Raw genomic sequence first — 17,554 nt, forward strand, 5'->3', positions numbered from 1 at the left:
AGTTTTGGTAACTTGGTGACAGCAGCATCATGTTAACCCTAACCCTATAGCCAAGTCAAATCAGCCAAGGTTAAAAAAGAAAAAGAAACGTGGGAGTTTACAAAGCAATAATAATATATATATAGGCCTATATTTTCCTTCTTCTTTTTTTACCCATATTGCATGTTAATTTGACTGGATATGCTGTTTATATTTCCTTATAACAATGTATGTTAATGACAACGTAAATATGATCATCTTTATACAGGAATCAATAATAAAATGCATCTAAAGGTTACACACTGCATGCATGCCTGCACCCACCACACAAACATTGATTGATTGAATACTTTATTTAGAAGATTGCAGAGAAAAAAGCACATGGAAGTACAGTTTACAATACACGGTCAACTAAATTGGATTGCCCAGGAAAGCCACAATGGCTTGTTTCAAATGGGATCCTCACATACTCAATTCATGGAGACATTAAAAGACAGACAGATAATAAACACACGTCTATCCTTTGTGTCTATCCAGTGCCAGGCCAGTCACAGCGCTCCATGAACATGCATGGCCGAGGGAGCCGTCTCTCATGACAGTGGTTCTCAAATTGTGGTCTGGGGTCCTTGAAGGGGTCCCAGGGGGACCAGCCAAAATTGATAGTTAGGAACCCTAGCAGGTCCGTTTGGGTTCCAGAGATCAAGATGGTATCAAATGGGGGTCCGTATTCTAATGCATACCCTGACGTATCTTTTCAAATGGGGGTCTGTGGGCTAATATGCGTCAATTTGGGGGTCCTTGACATGAAAAAGTTTGAGAACCACTGTTTTATGGATTTATCCTATATAATATGTACATACTGTAGATGGATAGTCCAGCCTAGCATAAAAGTTACAATAGTGGCTGAACTCTTATGTTGTGTAGTTATTAGTATACAGACTGTTGGCTTTGCAGAGGACACAGGGTTACTTGAGGACAAGAGTGAGATCAAGTTGTGTAGGTTTCTGTTTGGCAATAAGCTTCAATGATTATGTTGATTAGAAGGTCTCTGAACATTGGTATGATTCCATGCGTAGGTGTGTTGTAGGTGTGTTGTAGGTGTGTTGACAATAGCAAAAGAAGACACGCAAGTCAAACAGATACGTGTTGAGTGATAATTAAAGATATGGCAGCATTTAAAGGAATGCAGTTCCTTACACACACACACACACACACACACACACACACACACACACACACACACACACACACACACACACACACACACACACACACACACACACACACACACACACACACACACACACACACCACTGACAGTAGGCCTACACATTGTGCACACACTCTACAACAGTGATTGTCAAACAGTTTCACATCAAGGACCCCCACATTGATACAGTATGTGTTTGGCTGCAGACAGACCCCCATATGAACATAATTATGTTGTAAGAGGAGACGTGTGCTAAAAGGTAATTCAAGATTATTGGCAAATTCTCAAGAGCAGATCTACAAGCTCACAAGAGATGTAGATCACCAATATTGAATAACCGAAGTGTAAACAGGGTTAACTGTGGTTAAAGTGGTTAACTGATTTTGATGGGGACCCCCGTGGAACCCCCCTAACAGACCCACAGTTCTGTAAAGCAGAAGTCTCATTGTGGGATCGCCTTAGCGATCACACTAATGTTATTGTCTCCGCCAGGCCGTAAGGCATGGCGAGAGAGAGTATGTTTTGCACCCTGTCCTTCCGTCCGTCCGTCCGTCCGTCCGTCCGTCCGTCCGTCCGTCCGTCCGTCCGTCCGTCCGTCCGTCCGTCCGTCCGTCCGTCCGTCCGTCCGTCCGTCCGTCCGTCCGTCCGTCAGTCTGTCTGTCCGTCTGTCTGTCTATCCGTCCGTCTGTGACCAGCTAATCTCTGGCTCCGTTGGCTTGATCGCAGTGAAACTGTGCACACACACTCCCTGGATGCCAATTCAAAACCTCTGCCACACATTTTTTACATGGGCCTGTTATAGCGCCACCAGGAGGCCGCTTTTTGCAAAACACACTTTTTGACAGTACTCCTATAGATTTTGTCCAAACGTCACACGAATCGGTACACAGTATCTCTATAGTCATTAAACGAAACTGATTTTTCAGATTTTTCATATTCCATCCTGATTGGCTAAAAATGGCTTCAAAGTTTGCAGGAGTGCTCCGTTTTGAACAAAATGCCTCAAATTATGAACACAGCATGCAATTTCCGTGACATTTTGCACGCACATTCTCACTAGGCAGAGGAAGAAATGCCACTTGAAATTTTTCAAATCAGCCTCATGGTGGTGCTATTACAGGCCGATTCGTGTTTTTACCTATAACTGCACCGATCTGGGTACAACTTTGTATGTGCACTCCATAGAGGCCAGGGAAAAACCTTTGCCCTGCATTTTTCACATCTGCCTTTTGTAGCGCCACCAGGAGGCCAACTTATATAAAACACATTTTTGGATATTACTCCTTCAGATTTTATCCAAATTTCACGCAAATCGGTACACATGCTCTCTATAGTCATGTGATCAAGACGGATCTGTTAGATTTTTCATATTCCATCCTCATTGGCTAAGATTGACATTGACAGTTTGTAGGAGTGGCCCGTTTTGAACAAAATGTTGCAAATCATGAACGCAGCGTCCGATTGCGATGAAACTTTGCACGCACATTCGCACTACGTTGAGGAACAAATGCCACCCTTTTAACATTGGCTTGTTATAGCGCCACCAGGAGGTCTAATTTAGAAAAACTTTTTTTTGAACAAAATGCCTCAAATCATGAATGCAGTGTCCGATTGCCGTGCAAGGCCTAAGAAGAAATGGCACCGTTTTCACATTGGCCTATTGTAGCGCAACCAGGAGACCACAATAACCTACCTGACCTGGCGGAGACCTGTGCTCCGAGGAGCACTTTTTCTAGTTATTTATCATTTTATTTATCACTTGGGGAGACATTGTGTGCTTGTAGATCTGCTACAGTACTTTCAAAATATTTTTATATATTTTATGCATTTGAAAAGTTGTGAAACGGTACATTTTGCTTAATGAGTACTTCTTTTGTTCAGAGATATGTGAAGTTATTTTAAACACAATGTTGTATTTGTCATTTTTATTTAGAGAGAGAATGAGAGAGTTTTCAGTTTTCATCGGAAGAATTGCTGGGGGTCCACGGAAATTCTCTGCTATCAGTCTGTCTGTCATAGCAGATCTACAACAATGACATGTAGTCCGGGAGTCAAAGGGTGATTTTTGGCTGAACGTGGTTTTGTCGGTTAAAGTTTTTTTCTCAACTGATTCTTGCTGCTGGGGGTCCCCTCTTAAGGATTCAAGAGGGTGCCCAGTGAAATCCCTTGGGCATTTTTAATTATTAACCCCTTAATGCCCAAAACACTAAAAATTCACCCAAAATAGACTTCTATGGTATTTCATGCAAAATACTTGATCTAAATGCTTAAATTTGGTTTCTACAGTGTGTATCCATGTAAGTGGATATGTACAGTGCATTAGATTTAATATTTATGCATTTTTTTAATATTAACCCCTTCCTGCCCAGAACAACATAATCTTTAAACTGTGATATTGTACATGCACAGAAATCAAATCAAATCAAATGCATTAGATCTGCTTTCTACAATAGTGGAACTTGTTTCCTTTTGGATGAATGCACATTAACCCTTTCAGGCCTTCCATCTTGAGCATCCTGCACAAAAATATCTACAGAACATATTCCCCTGGGGGGGAAAAAGAAAAGAAAAAAACATTAAAAAAATACATATATTAATTATATATATATATATATATATATATATATATATATATATATATATATATATATATATATATATATATATATATATATATATATATATATAGAACGATAATGATCCTTCACTGGTTTAACACCTTGGCCATGGGCTTTTGTTTGCCTCTAGCCAAACCTAGGCCATCACAATGGACTCTTGACTGCGAGTTTGTGACCAGACCAAACTATAGTTTACTAGTGGATGCATAAATTTTTAGGCTGCACTCTCAGAGATAAATCAAGAGAGGATTTTATTGTGTAGCCCAGGAGTTGTGTGCCCCCCCCCCACACACACACGCTCACACATTTTTATTTTTGTTTTGACTACATGTTTTCAATTGCAGTTTGTTTTCATTGGATTTTTAAGTGGATGTGGTAATTTAGTTTAGTTTTTTAGTTCGTGAAAAGGAGCTCACACAGATGACTAGTTTTAGTTTAGTTAGAGTTTTATTAGTTTCAGTGTTAATTACGGCCAGGCTGCCAGCATGGCTCCGTCTTGATATTCGCAGTATTCTGTTTCTTCTTTTGCCACTTTTCGCAGTTCTGGCTTAACCGTGCACAGGGCCGCATTAACCGCGGAACTTAGTGGAACTTGTGTTCCACGGCCTGAGCCTGCAGGGGCCCTGTGTGAATTATGTATTTAAAAATATATATATTATTGTAAAAAAAAAAAAAAATGATATTATTTTATTATAATATTATATATATTCTTCTTATTATTATTTATAAAAATGTATATATTCGGGCCCTGCTGTGTGAATTATATATATTTAGAAACATATGTTGCTTTATTATTAATGTTGCGCGGCAGAACAGATGCAAACCTCTTGCATACCGTTGCTGGTACTGATGTGTCACTTCTACTTCCTGTAAGTAGACAAAAAAATAAAACTACTGTCGACTAATCTTTACAAGCGGCTCTTATTTTGAAATCCTCCGCTTTTATGGTAAGTTTGTTTCTGTTAACCAGTATGAGTCTGCTATCATGGTCTGTGACCGCAACACAAATAAACAAGAACCATGTGGATTAAACGCAAGATTTGGGCCAACTTTCATATTATTTACGATATGAAAACCAGCTCCTGTGACTTAAACATTGTACAAACTTTGGAAGTGCCGTGCATTAAACTCTTTGAACCTCGGCGCAGCATGGTGAGTTAACCTGACAATGAAGATGTGTGTGTGCGTGTGTGTGTGTGTTTGTTTGAAGTAGACTGTATCTCACGTGCTGTGTTTGAATAATGTAGCTCACGGTTGTTAATGTCATCTCTGTCTGTCTGTCTGTCTGTCTGTCTGTCTGTCTTAGTGCTACCATAATGTACACTGTGAAAATCTAAATGACATATTAATACATTTGTACTGTGCAAATAGCTGAATAGGATGGGTATAGGTCTACGCTACTGTATTTTAACATCAGTCGGTCATAATGGTGAGCCATAATATTATTTTCTGAGGTGGTAAAAAGGTTGAGAACCACTGCGGTAGACTTCAAGAGGTCTTTTTACTTTAACTTTTCAAGTACATTTCAGAGCCTGTACTTTTGTACTTTTACTTGAGTAATTAGTTGAATGAGTACTTTTACTAAAGTCGCTTTTTACATAAGTAAATGTATCTGAGGCTACTTCTACTTTAAGTGAAGAAAGTGAGTAGTACTTTTACCATCTCTGCTGAGTATTGTTTTCTCAATTCTAAACTTGAATTGTTTAATTTCTTATGAAGAATAAGAAAATAAATATGAAACATTTGTTACCCATCTCATCACCATATGTCTAGTAGGCTACGACTGTAATGACCATAAAGTAACCTCCTTAATAATAAATGTAATTTGTAATGATAGACACTGTATAGTCATAGCATAGACTGAAGTTGGAAAGGCTCTGCCCAGTGCCTGTGTCAGCACCGATCGTGCTGGCGGTGGCACGTGCACCAAACGCACGTGCGCGTGAACGCACCCAATATTGTCCGATTAATGTTGAGGGGGGGCCTTTGATTTGGTGTAGTTCCACGGCCCTGAGGGGCCTTAATGCGGCCCTGACCGTGCATACGCTTTTTACGAAATTCGGCCATATGGTAGATGGTCATGAAATACTATCAAGAAATAATTCTCACACTCATTTGTCAAAGTGATATCTAGCACTCAGTGATAGCTATAGCACTCAATTGAAAAATCCCAACTTTGAATAGGTACAACTCATGCCCTGTTTGACCTACAGCCATGAAACTTCGATACACACATGCGTCTACTCATGATGAACAACTTTCACACTCTGACCTTTACATCTCCCACCATTTTGAATGATATGAAAAGCAGTTAAAATCTATCTCCTCCTGGGATTTTTTAGCAAACTGCACGAAACTTTTACACATGAACTTTGGACGAATGAATATTGCAGTTTTATGACAATTATTCATCTGCCCCTAACACATACATGCAGACTCACATTTCTTTGAAACTTTGCAGTAATGTAGAGGGTCATTCCAAATATCACTGAAACCAATCTTATTCCAATTGGTAAAAGGGGGGCGCTATAGCAATTTTTTGAAAATGCATACTTTAAACCGGCGAAAGTCATGCCTCGTTTGGCCGACAGCCGTGAAACTTGCTTACACATGTGCCTTGACTCATGAGGAACACATCTATCACTTTGACCAGTAAGCTCCGCCCTTAGATTGTCCGCAATTCTGAGCAGTTTGAAAAACACTTAAACCCAGGATTTCTGAGCAATTTGCGTTAAACTTTGTCATCTGTGTGAGCTCCTTTTTCAAATGTTCCTGTCTGTTAGTCCAATGGCTTCTCTCTACAGTATCCGCCTCGCAACCACAAGGTCACCGGTTAAAACCTCACCTCAGGCAGGGTTCTTTTCAATTGCATCGCACAAGACTGCATCAATTAATGCATATGCAATTGTTAAAGATAACCTGACATGCTTATTTGAGAGTATGTTTTGACAATGTATGACATACTTCATTGTGAAAATATCCGATCTACAATCTCACAACTTATATATAGATAGCAACATGTTTCTGAGCTTGTAGATCGGCTACTTTCACCAGTTTCGGTTCTGAGGAGACGTACAATTTCTCCATTGGTAAATGTTTTGTGAACAAGTGATCTTAGTCTTAGTGAAACAGGGGCTTGGTTCATGACAGAAGGCAAAAGTTTATGATCTTCAACAAACGACTTCAGCCTTGACGAAGCTATAACACTGCAGGTAGTGTCTCAGCCTGTGAGTCCGGAGGTCGAGAGTTCGATTCCTGTCAATGGCAATAGGTTGAGGTGTCCATGAGTGAGGATCTTAACCCGGGTTTGCCCCCCTGCGTCCTATGTATGACCACCTCAGCTGGGTCGAGCCGAAAAGTAGTTTCACCTGTTGGAATCATTTGCTTTGTCTCAATTTCCATCTATTCCGTTTCCATGTCTTATTGTGCAATTATTGCACTTTGCTTTTTACGCTTCATTCTTGGCCCTGCTTATCGCCCGTCTGTCTGTCTGTCTGTCTGTCTGTCTGTCTGTCTGTCTGTCTGTCTGTCTGTCTGTCTGTCTGTCTGTCTGTCTGTCTGTCTGTCTGTCTGTCTGTCTGTCTGTCTCTATCATTCTGTCTGTCTCTCTCTATCACTCTGTCTGTCTGTCTGTCTGTCTGTCTGTCTGTCTGTCTGTCTGTCTCTCTCTCTCTCTCTCTGCATTCCCTGGCCCCGCTTATCGCTGTATTTTTTCACTTGCTTTTTGCATGCCCATCTAAAGTCCTATAGTTATACTAGTGGGCTAAACATGCACTAAAGGGCATAATGATGTTTTTTCTTTTAATGTATACAGTTGTGTTCAACGTATGTTCAGGAGTAGAGACCACCCTCTGCTTCATCACGGCCACTCCCCGTTCCCAATCGCTTCCCTATCTACCACACTTGCCTTCACTCATTAGCCACTCCCCATTGACTCACAATCACCCGTATCCACTACACCTGCCTCCATTCACCTCAGCCAATCCTTGTTGCAATCACCACAGCATAAATACACCTGCTATCTCTTAACCTATGTATTTGTTCTGCCTCAAGACCGACCAAACATGGGTCGAGACGAGAGTACTGCGCTTGTAGATTTCTGATATTCATTGCTTTCAAGTTTGTCGTCCTCCTCCACCCCAACCTCCTCCCCGATGCTAGCTCTTCTTCCAACTGTCTCTATTTCTCTAGGAATCCAGGGGGGATAGTGACGGAGCAGAGATGACCAACGGCTCCCCGAGTAGAGCAACGACGCATGGCCGTCAGCTCCCGAGACTACACCCCCACCCTGAGTCTCACCCTACCCTGGGTTCCTCATCCCGTTCCACATTCATCTCATTACGTTTCAATAAATTGTCTTAAGTAGAAGTGTGGTCTCTTACTAGTGAAACATCTACAAAGTGAATGTTTCCTTCAGCTTTCAGTAGGACTTTTGGAGCTCTGTTATTGACATGAATGACTAAGCCCTTTGATAAGAAATGCAAAGTTCATGCTCATGGCTAGGGGCCCCCTGAGCTCTTGGGCCGTGCAGTAATCCACCCCTTGGGGTTCCCCATGCTGCTTGTTTGATAAATAGAATACAGAGTAGTAAAACATATAAATCTTCTGTGTGAGTTTAATAATTAAACATTGAATCATCAATCAATCTGTGGTCAGGGTTCATTCACTTTTGGTTGAAATCGATTGATGGCTACAGTCCCTGTGTCCCAAAGTGTGCCTCTCAGTTCAAACACATTGAGTTCATGTAGACAGGCAGAGCTGCACATATTTCTGTAGCAAATCTACTTCATGAAGTGCTTGCTGTTTTTCATCTGAAAAGTGGAACATCAATTTCTCACAACATAAAGTGAGCAGACATGAAACCAGCAGGGGTCCTGCTGGCACTTTTGGCCTTGATGGCTACTGCCTTTGCTGCAGAGGGTAAGTTTATTCTATGTTTGTCATTGTGTTATTAGCTACAGTTAGTGCTAATGTACGTTGAGCAAGTAGCTATAGTTAATCCATAAACAGCATCACTGCCATGTACTAGGAATAATACTTTACACAATGTATGTTTAGTACTGACTGACGTATCAAACTATTTTTCCTCAGAGTCCTGCGTGGGCCGATGTGACACCTTCAACCCCCAGAGGAGTTGTCAATGTGACTCCATGTGTGGTTATTATGGCAGCTGCTGTGAGGACTTTGAGCCTGCCTGCCCAAGGAAGGGTCAGTAAAATATAATACTCAATTCAAGCTTCACTTATTCACACATTTCTGAGAAAATAGGGTTACATTAATGGCCTCTCATCTATGCTGTATAATATCAATCCACCCTGGTGACTGGACGGATTCGCATGGAGACATCTGTAACATATCCTCGCTGTCTCTCCCCACTGTAGCTTTAAAATGTATATCCAGTATATTGTGACATTAACTTTATATAATATTCATTCAGTTGCTCGTGGCGATGTGTTTGGTGAAGTGGAGGATTTAACTTCAGTTACCAAAATGTCCCCCGAAGAGGTGAATGTCACAACCATTGCACCAATGACCAGCACAACACCAGCACCCACCACCACTGCCCCTCCCTCCACTACGGATCACCCCACCCCGCCCCCAGACCCTGACGCAATCCCCTGCAGCGGACGACCATTCGATGCTTTCATGCAGCTGAAGAATGCCTCCATGTATGCATTCAGAGGTGGGTCCAGATACAACTAGAAAATGTGCTCAGTCAGTCGAGCATAGACCTCAGCTAAGGTGTCAGTTTCTCCACATTTGGCCAATAGAACTTCATGATGTATGTAATGGTAACGGATCAGTTCTTCCTGGGCAAACGATTTATTGGCCTAGTGCCAACTTTTTCAACAAGTTTTGTGCAGATTCACTCATAACTGCTTGAGATATCCTTGTAAAAGAGACAGGGGTCTCCAGGGAATGTGGTTTAGAGTGGCGCAAGGTATGGAGGTGTGTCCTGGTTAGAGGACACGGAAGGAACCAGACTTTCCCAGTTGAGGGGATTTACTAAAGCTGTGGTCTGAAACATACAACATATTACTAAATATGTAAAACAATAATTGGCTTCAAATATGACAAGGACTGAAACACACAAAGATGGACAATATAGACAGAGGCAGAGATTATGCATACATACTACATGAGACTAAAGATGAGGTACAACAAACAGTTTGCTGGTAACATCCAAACTATGCTAATAAAGTACACATACTGTAAAACAAAGTAGTATTCTAGTAAACACATACCTTTGTGCATCCACGCACAGCAAAGGAATGAAGGAGGCTGTAGCACACAGTAAAACTTGAGAGTGAGAGAGTGATAAATTCCCAGCCAGGTCAAACTATAACTGAGCAATCAGTAGCAGATGGTATACTGCAGTGCCATCTATTAGAGAGTTACGCCAACTCCGTTCACTTCTTCGGGCCAGGTCTTCTACATACACATACATTGGCGAATAGTGACAAATCCCTAAACCGGAAGTTCATGGAATGCATTGAAGTCAACGGCTCCTTGTCACTATTTCCAGCTACATGAACCACGTGACCGACGCTGTTTCTGACCCCTCATTGGCGCAACTCTCTAATAGAAGGCTCTGGTATACTGTAGCTTAACTAAATGAGGGGCACCTGTGATCACCTGTGGCCCATCCCTCAAATTCCATGAGGGATGGGCCACGAGGTGGCATGACATGTAAATAAAATAATTCATTCATTCATCAGAGTTAACTAGTATGAATCAATCTGGTACGGTTGGGTTGACCTTGAGGCAATAAACACAATTATGAGTTAAGGTCAGTGTGGCCTTTCTAACATCCTGATAACATGCAGACTTGTATTGTTTCGTAGTGGCTTTCTCACCCTCCCCTTCCTACCTACATTTATTATGTTGGCTATCACTTCTATTCTCTATCTCTCATCACATTTTCTCAAACCTTTTACATGTGGATTTGACCTGGTCACAACAATCTATGTTTGTTATTATAATTTACTAGAGAGCAAAATTACTTCTTGCCCAAGGAATGACACTAAACCTTCCTTCTGGTGCTTGAAGGAAGGATGTACCACTCACTGTTTTGTCCAGACTGGATTTTTGTGCTTACCTGGCAGAAATTCAATTTTCCAATGACTCCCCAGGTGATTATTTCTTTGAACTGGATGAGAAGTCTGTTCTCCCTGGTTACCCCAAACTCATCAAGGACGTGTGGGGAATCTCTGGCCCTATCGATGCTGCTTTCACACGCATGAACTGCCAAGGAAAAACCTACATTTTCAAGGTACAGCTTCATATCTCTCTACCATTTACATTGCTCTAGGGCAGAACAGTGATGCTGATTTTGAAATTAAACATCTGCTGCGATGATAATGAAAGAAGACTGTGAATGATGACAGGGAGAGAAACCAGGAGTGGTTTTCTGGGGATGGTGGGAAAGATCTTTTTATTGTCTGAATTTGTACTTTCCTTTGTTGTTTCTTTGTTGTTTGTTGTCTCCGCCAGGCCGAAAGGCATGGCGAGAGAGTATGTTTTACCCCCTGTCCATCCTTCCGACCGTCCGTCCGTGTGTCCGTGTGTGTGTGTGTCCTGTCCGTGTGTTACCAGCTAATCTCCGGCACCGTTGGCCCGGTTGCTGCGAAACTGTGCACACACACTCCCTGGATGCCAATTCAGAACCTCTGCCTCAAATCTTTCACATGGGCCTGTTATAGCGCCACCTGGAGGCCGATTTGTGCAAAACCCATTTTTTATATTACTCCTACAGATTTTATCCAAACGTCATGCAAATCGGTACACAGTATCTCTATAGTCACGTGATCAACACGGATCTGTCCGATTTCCCATATTCCATCCTCATTGGCTAAGGTTGCCTTCCAAAATGTGCAGGATTGGTCCGTTTTGAACAAAATGCCTCATATCATGAACGCAGCTTGTGATTTCCGTGAAATTTCACAAACACATTCCCACTAGGCAGAGGAAGAAATGCCACCTGACATTTTTCACATCAGCCTCATGGTGGCGCTATAAAAGGCTGATTTGTGTTTTTAACTATAACTGCACCGATCTGCGTGAAACTTTGCACGCACACTCCCTAGAGGCCAAGGAAAAACATCCGCCCTGCATTTTTCACATTTGCCTTTTATAGCACCACCAAGAGGCCGACTTATGTAAAACACATTTTTGGATATTAAGCCTTCACATTTTATCCAAATTTACAAATCGGTACACATGATCTCTATAGTCATGTGATCAAGATGGAACTGTTTGATTTTTCATATTTCATCCTGATTGGCTAACAATGACATCTAAAGTTTGCAGAAGTGGCCCGTTTTGAACAAAATGCCACAAATCATGAACGCAGTGTCCGATTGAGGTGACACTTTACAAGCACATTCGCAATAAGTTGAAGAACAAATGCCACCCTTTAATATTGCCCTATTATAGCGCCACCAGGAGGCCGATTTTTTCAAAACTTTTCTTTGTTGTATTACTCCTACAAATGTTGTCCAATCATCATGCAAATCGGTACCCATTATCTCTATAGTCAAGTGATCAAGATGGTTCTGTCCGATTTTTCATATTCCATCCTGATTGGCAAATTCCGCACATTGTTGGCCCACAATAACCTACCTGACCTGGCGGAGACCTGTGCTCCGAGGAGCACTTTTTCTAGTTTATTATGAAACGTGTCTCACTGGCTGGTGTTCTGGGTCTCAGGGGAATAGGTACTGGAGGTTTGAGGATGATGTTTTGGATGACGACTACCCTAGAGATATTTCAGTGGGCTTCGACAAGATCCCAGATTACGTTGATGCAGCGTTCGCAATACCAGGACCAGGTCACCATGGCAAAGAGAAGGTCTACTTCTTCAAAGGTAACACGCAACAACTTATGTTTTATAATGTATGAATTACTTTATTCTTGGCCCTTTTTAGTAGATAAAACTCATTGCTATATAGAGTATTTGTTCAGTAACAGGAGTTTCCCAATCTCTCTATTTCTTTAATAAACAGAAAAATAAAATGTCAGCTGGGTTGCCAATTCATTCGATCAGGAGAGAGAACCCATTTGTTTGTTTGAGTTCCACTTCTGTCTGCTCATTCCAATTTCACTTGTTCATCTTGTATTCTGTATTAGTTCTCTCTCCTGATTAACACTTGTTTAAAAATATATATATAATAGTAATAAATAACTTACAGCACCTTAAATTAATCGATCAACAACATAGTACTACTAGATCTACTACTAGAATGTAATCTTCAGGTAGAGGTCATGGTGATGTCATAATTAACATTGCTGGATCAAGTTAAAACAACCAAACACTTTAAACTTATCACGTCAGATTGTGGTCTCTTCATTCATTTCTGTTAGAGTGATTTGTTTTTGTTAAATAAGTATTTACTTCACTTAATTTGTTTAGTTTGTGTAGGTAGTGAGTTCCACTGCCTGGAGGCAAAAGGATTGCCTATAAATGGTCGGGAAATTTGAAAGTAATATTAATAAATATTACTTTCAAATATATGACACTTAAAAAACGACACATACTTTAACCACTTAAACCCCATATGGGTAACCGGAGTCCCTCAGGGCTCACTACAAGGGTCTTTTCTGTTTTCTGTTATTGTGTGGAAAGCTTTCGCTGAAAATAGCCGATCGACAAGCTCACAACGCAACGCTGGGGTTTAAGTGGTTCAACCACAATTTTTGTTTGTCTATATAGGGGACCGGTATTACAAGTATGAGTTCAAGCACCAGCCGTCCCATGAGGAGTGTGTGCAGATGAGCAGCTCCTCTCCATCCGCCCTGTTCACACGCTACACAGACCTGTACTGTCAGTCCTGTGACCAGACCTGGGACGACATCTTTATGAACCTGTTCGGAGACTCTTGTAAGTGTGTGCGTGTGCGCGTGCGCGTGCGCGTGCGCGTGCGCGTGCGACTCCCTATCCCTAACCAGTTGTCATGTCTCATAGTAAAACGTTGATTGTTTTAAAAATAAAATGTACAAAAAATATCACTTACCCTACCTTTAATATTATTAAAGGTAGGGTAAGTGATATTTTTTGTAATTTGTTTTTGTTTTTGTTAAAAGGTAATCATTGCTACAGAGCGTTTGTTTGGTCACAGGGGTCTCTCCAGCTCTTTAGTGAAGAATATACATACATTTTCAGGTAGGTGACAAAATGTAAGCCAATCAGGAGAGAGTACTAAAAATGCATTTTCTGTTTTAAAGAGGTGGTGCCATGTTTTTGCACTTTTTCTGTTTTTCATGTGTCTATGAGGTTGATAGAACTTCATTAAGCCCCCCGGTGGTGTTTTTATGGTGTTTTATGTCTTCTCTGACTATTTGGAGTTTCTTCCTGGAGGCTGAAACCTTGAGGGTCAAACGTGCCAATAGAGAAACAGCGCTTTAGTGACATCACAAAGCCCACACCCTCCCCCTCATTATCATAACACAACAGGTGTGGGCATGAGGAGGAGGAGGGACTAGGACAGGTGGGTGGTGCTAAGGTGGTGGAGGAGGTGCTAAGGTGAGAACCAGGTATACTTAATGCACTGGTGGGTGTGTCTACATAAAAACAACATTTTAACACTTACTGTACACTTTTTTTTTGTTGAAAAAAATCCTTACATAATAATAATACCTTATGATCAGGTTTTAGGGTTGAAAAATATCATGGCACTCCATCTTTAATAAAGATCTGGAGAGACATGGAGACTCCTTTTACTGAACAAACACTCTCTATAGCAATGAGTACTATCAGAATATAGAGCTATTTAACACTTATTTTAAAGTAAATCACTTACCCTACCTTTAAGTAGGGTTACTAAACATAACACTACATCGATTTTGATAGATTGAATTGTAGATGGAAACTATGCTATAGGATCCCGTCATAAATTCAAATATGAGAATGTATTCCGATGTTTATTGGCAATGTAAACAAACCTATTACAGACCCAAAATACAGTAAATGCACTCTATCTATCTATCTATCTATCTATCTATCTATCTGTTACAGTCCAGAGTCATCCCAAGGGCCCTCATTTCATCAGTAAGGACTGGGTGGGCATCAAACCCCCTGTGAACGCCGCCATGTTGGGCCCTCTCTACCTCAGTCCCCAGCCCACAGCCCCTCCAACCCAACGCCCCAGCCCACCGAGGAGGAGGCGCCCCAATCGCAGGAGGCGTCCTGGGAGAAGGCGTCGTCCTGGGAGTAGGCGGGGCCAGAGGACCAGAGAGACCCGCTCCCTGGAAATGTACGGTTACGACTACTATGACTACAGCGAGTACGCCGTGCCTGAGTATGACTATGACATCACAGCCACCACCCAGGACTACAGGGGCATGGCTGCACAGAATGCCTACTTCTTCAAGAGAGGTGTGAATGAATCTTACAGCATAAAGCACTCATTCACTCCCACTATGTTGTCATTGTTGTTTGGTATAAATAGTACAGGAAACATTACATATTTTTTTTAATAAATGTATATTGTACAATATTCTTATTTCCCCAGATAAATACTACAGGGTGGACCTGCAGACTAAGCAGGTGGACTATGTCAAGCCTCCTTACCCACGATCCATTGCCAAATACTGGCTGGGCTGCAAGCGTGAAGGGACCACCGATGACTCACGGGCAGAGAAGAGATAGATGGGTAGACCTCAGCAGTCAGCTGATGAGAGAGGATGCCCCCCCCCCTGTCTGGGTTCAAGAGACCACTGCCTCTAGACCAGCGATTTCCAACCTGTGGGCTGTGAATATATTGCAAGTGGGCCCCAAATAATTGCCAAACAACTAGTACTTTATTGATAATACATTGATATAAAAAAAGAAGAAAAAAATATTCAAACATTGAACATTTTTAAATATGAACTTAGTATAGTACTGTATGCTAGTTCCACTGATCCAAGTCGATACACATTCGATTGACTGATCATCAAAATAAACATGCTCTGAAAAGGCCCACCCATCTGCCCACGGCCCAGAATCTTTTTAGATTTTCAAGGCGGCCCTGATACCAAACCGGTTGGGAACCACTGTAAGACCCATATTTACCCCAGTGTTCCTCAATCGAATTCTGCCAGTGCCTTGCCTCCCTATCACTTTTTCAGCTCTCTATACAGTATTCTGTCAAAAATAAAGAAAGAAAAGTGAATTGAATTGCCTGCTCTAGCTAGGGCAGGCTATAAGAAACAAAGTGAATGTCATTGATTTCTGAACAATAACTTGGTTGGAAATGAATTTTTGTTCTTGGCATTCTTCAATGCTGAAGACTGAATATCAACAGCAACCACTGCATGTTTAGGTTGATTGGGCAAAATTATAATATGAATAATATACTTGATTGATTCTGACTTGCAAGGGCCGTCCACACCAAGAATGATAACTAGGCTATAATCATGTATATGTTGTCTCAGTTATTGTTCTATTATTGATATTTAGTTTATAATTGTATGGGGAGGATGTTGAGGGGATTAATTGGTCATGTAGTTTTATGTTATATTGTTTATTCTTCATTTATTTTATACTACTCGGGGCCATGCAAGTCAGGAACGATGATATTTGGGAATACACACCCCACCCGTGGTGTAGTACTCCTGTTAACTGATAGTACTCGTACCTGTTAGCTCCACGCACCTCGCGTTTTGCTTCACGCCACCTCTTTCGTTCGCTTCCTTCCTTCATCACAACAGCTTTCATACTTTCTGTCCCATTCATCATATTCACACGGCGGCCATTTTGCTATTAAGTTAATGAAATAATGCCACCCCGCAAATATGATGTGAGGGCAAAATGGCCGCAGTGTGAATACAGTCAATTGCACACGTTGCAAAACTTGCCACTTATATTGGCGGCGCAGCACAAACCTGACACGAAGCTCCGCCAAGCTCCGAGTGGACCCTAGTGCAGAGGACAAAGGACCCATGATGCAGTGAAACAGGCTTTACCTAAAATAACTTAAAACAGGAACAAAAACTATCAGGGACAATATGATACAAAACTCACAAACACTGAAGGCAAACTAAACTCTCAACAGATAACGGGGTGACACAGCAAATGACCAAAGGGAATTTAAATAAAGACACAATGAACACAACACAGATGCACATAGTGAAACTAACGAGACACAGGTGAAAACAATCAGTCTCAACCCAGGTCCATTCTCTGTGCCTTCACACTTTGCATTAGATTATAGTCAAGGGATATTAGCAGAAAGATTTCCAATCTTGGAATAAATTCCTTACCAAAAAAAATCTTCACCAATGTGTTTGTAAAAGTGTCTAGTAACACATCTCACAAAGACTGAAATGCAGTTTCCCTAGGAGAATTTTTGACAGCTCCTGAAAGTTTGGGTACCATCCATAACCTTATGTGGGGAAAAAAATCAAATTTTAATTCTGTTTTAAGTAGCATGTGAAGGGTCAAACTATGGTGCTTTTATGATTCTGAATCCATTGCAAGCATTTGTTTTGCACCAAAACCACTCCTTGGGCTAAAAACGGCCCAATCTCAATGGGCTTTTTACACAAAAAGTATACCTGGAAAAGGATGGCTATGGCCGTTTTTAGCCCAAGGAGTGGTTTTGGTGCAAAACAAATGCTTGCAATGGATTCAGAATCATAAAAACACACTAGTTTGACCCCTCACATGCTACTTAAAACAGAATTAAATTTTGATTTTTTTTCCCCCCCACATAAGGTTATGGATGGTACCCAAACTTCCAGGAGCTGTCAAAAATTCTCCTAGGGA

The 17,554-nt window shown here is 41.3% G+C and overlaps 1 protein-coding gene across 2 annotated transcripts; it reads left to right on the forward strand.

Annotated features, from left to right (window-relative positions):
- The first annotated feature begins 4,829 nt into the window (after positions 1–4,829).
- On the forward strand, positions 4,830–15,908 carry LOC308090329 (vitronectin-like). 2 transcript variants are annotated; one of them, XM_080435451.1, is made up of 9 exons: positions 4,830–4,959; positions 7,999–8,727; positions 8,899–9,015; positions 9,245–9,490; positions 10,941–11,080; positions 12,517–12,673; positions 13,520–13,687; positions 14,822–15,181; positions 15,318–15,908. In XM_080435451.1, exons 2-9 carry the CDS (start codon positions 8,664–8,666, stop codon positions 15,452–15,454), a joined length of 1,389 nt encoding a protein of 462 aa, XP_080291577.1. In that variant the 5' UTR covers positions 4,830–4,959; positions 7,999–8,663; the 3' UTR covers positions 15,455–15,908. The 2 variants fall into 2 exon arrangements, with proteins under 2 accessions (XP_080291577.1, XP_080291578.1); XM_080435452.1 differs by lacking the exon at positions 4,830–4,959 and having other exon boundaries at positions 7,913–8,727.
- The last annotated feature ends 1,646 nt before the right edge of the window (positions 15,909–17,554 follow it).

Source organism: Gymnoscopelus braueri (assembly GCF_963280865.1).
Source record: "Gymnoscopelus braueri genome assembly, chromosome: 8".
Taxonomy (NCBI): Eukaryota; Metazoa; Chordata; class Actinopteri; order Myctophiformes; family Myctophidae; genus Gymnoscopelus; species Gymnoscopelus braueri.

What these genes read in the sequence shown, in the direction of transcription:
- LOC308090329 (XM_080435451.1), top strand. Translation starts at nt 8,664, where the DNA reads ATGAAACCAGCAGGGGTCCTGCTGGCACTTTTGGCCTTGATGGCTACT. An exon ending in CTCCATGTATGCATTCAGAG is followed by an intron (nt 9,491 to 10,940) that starts GTGGGTCCAGAT and finishes ATGACTCCCCAG; the next exon opens with GTGATTATTTCTTTGAACTG. An exon ending in GAAGGTCTACTTCTTCAAAG is followed by an intron (nt 12,674 to 13,519) that starts GTAACACGCAAC and finishes TTGTCTATATAG; the next exon opens with GGGACCGGTATTACAAGTAT.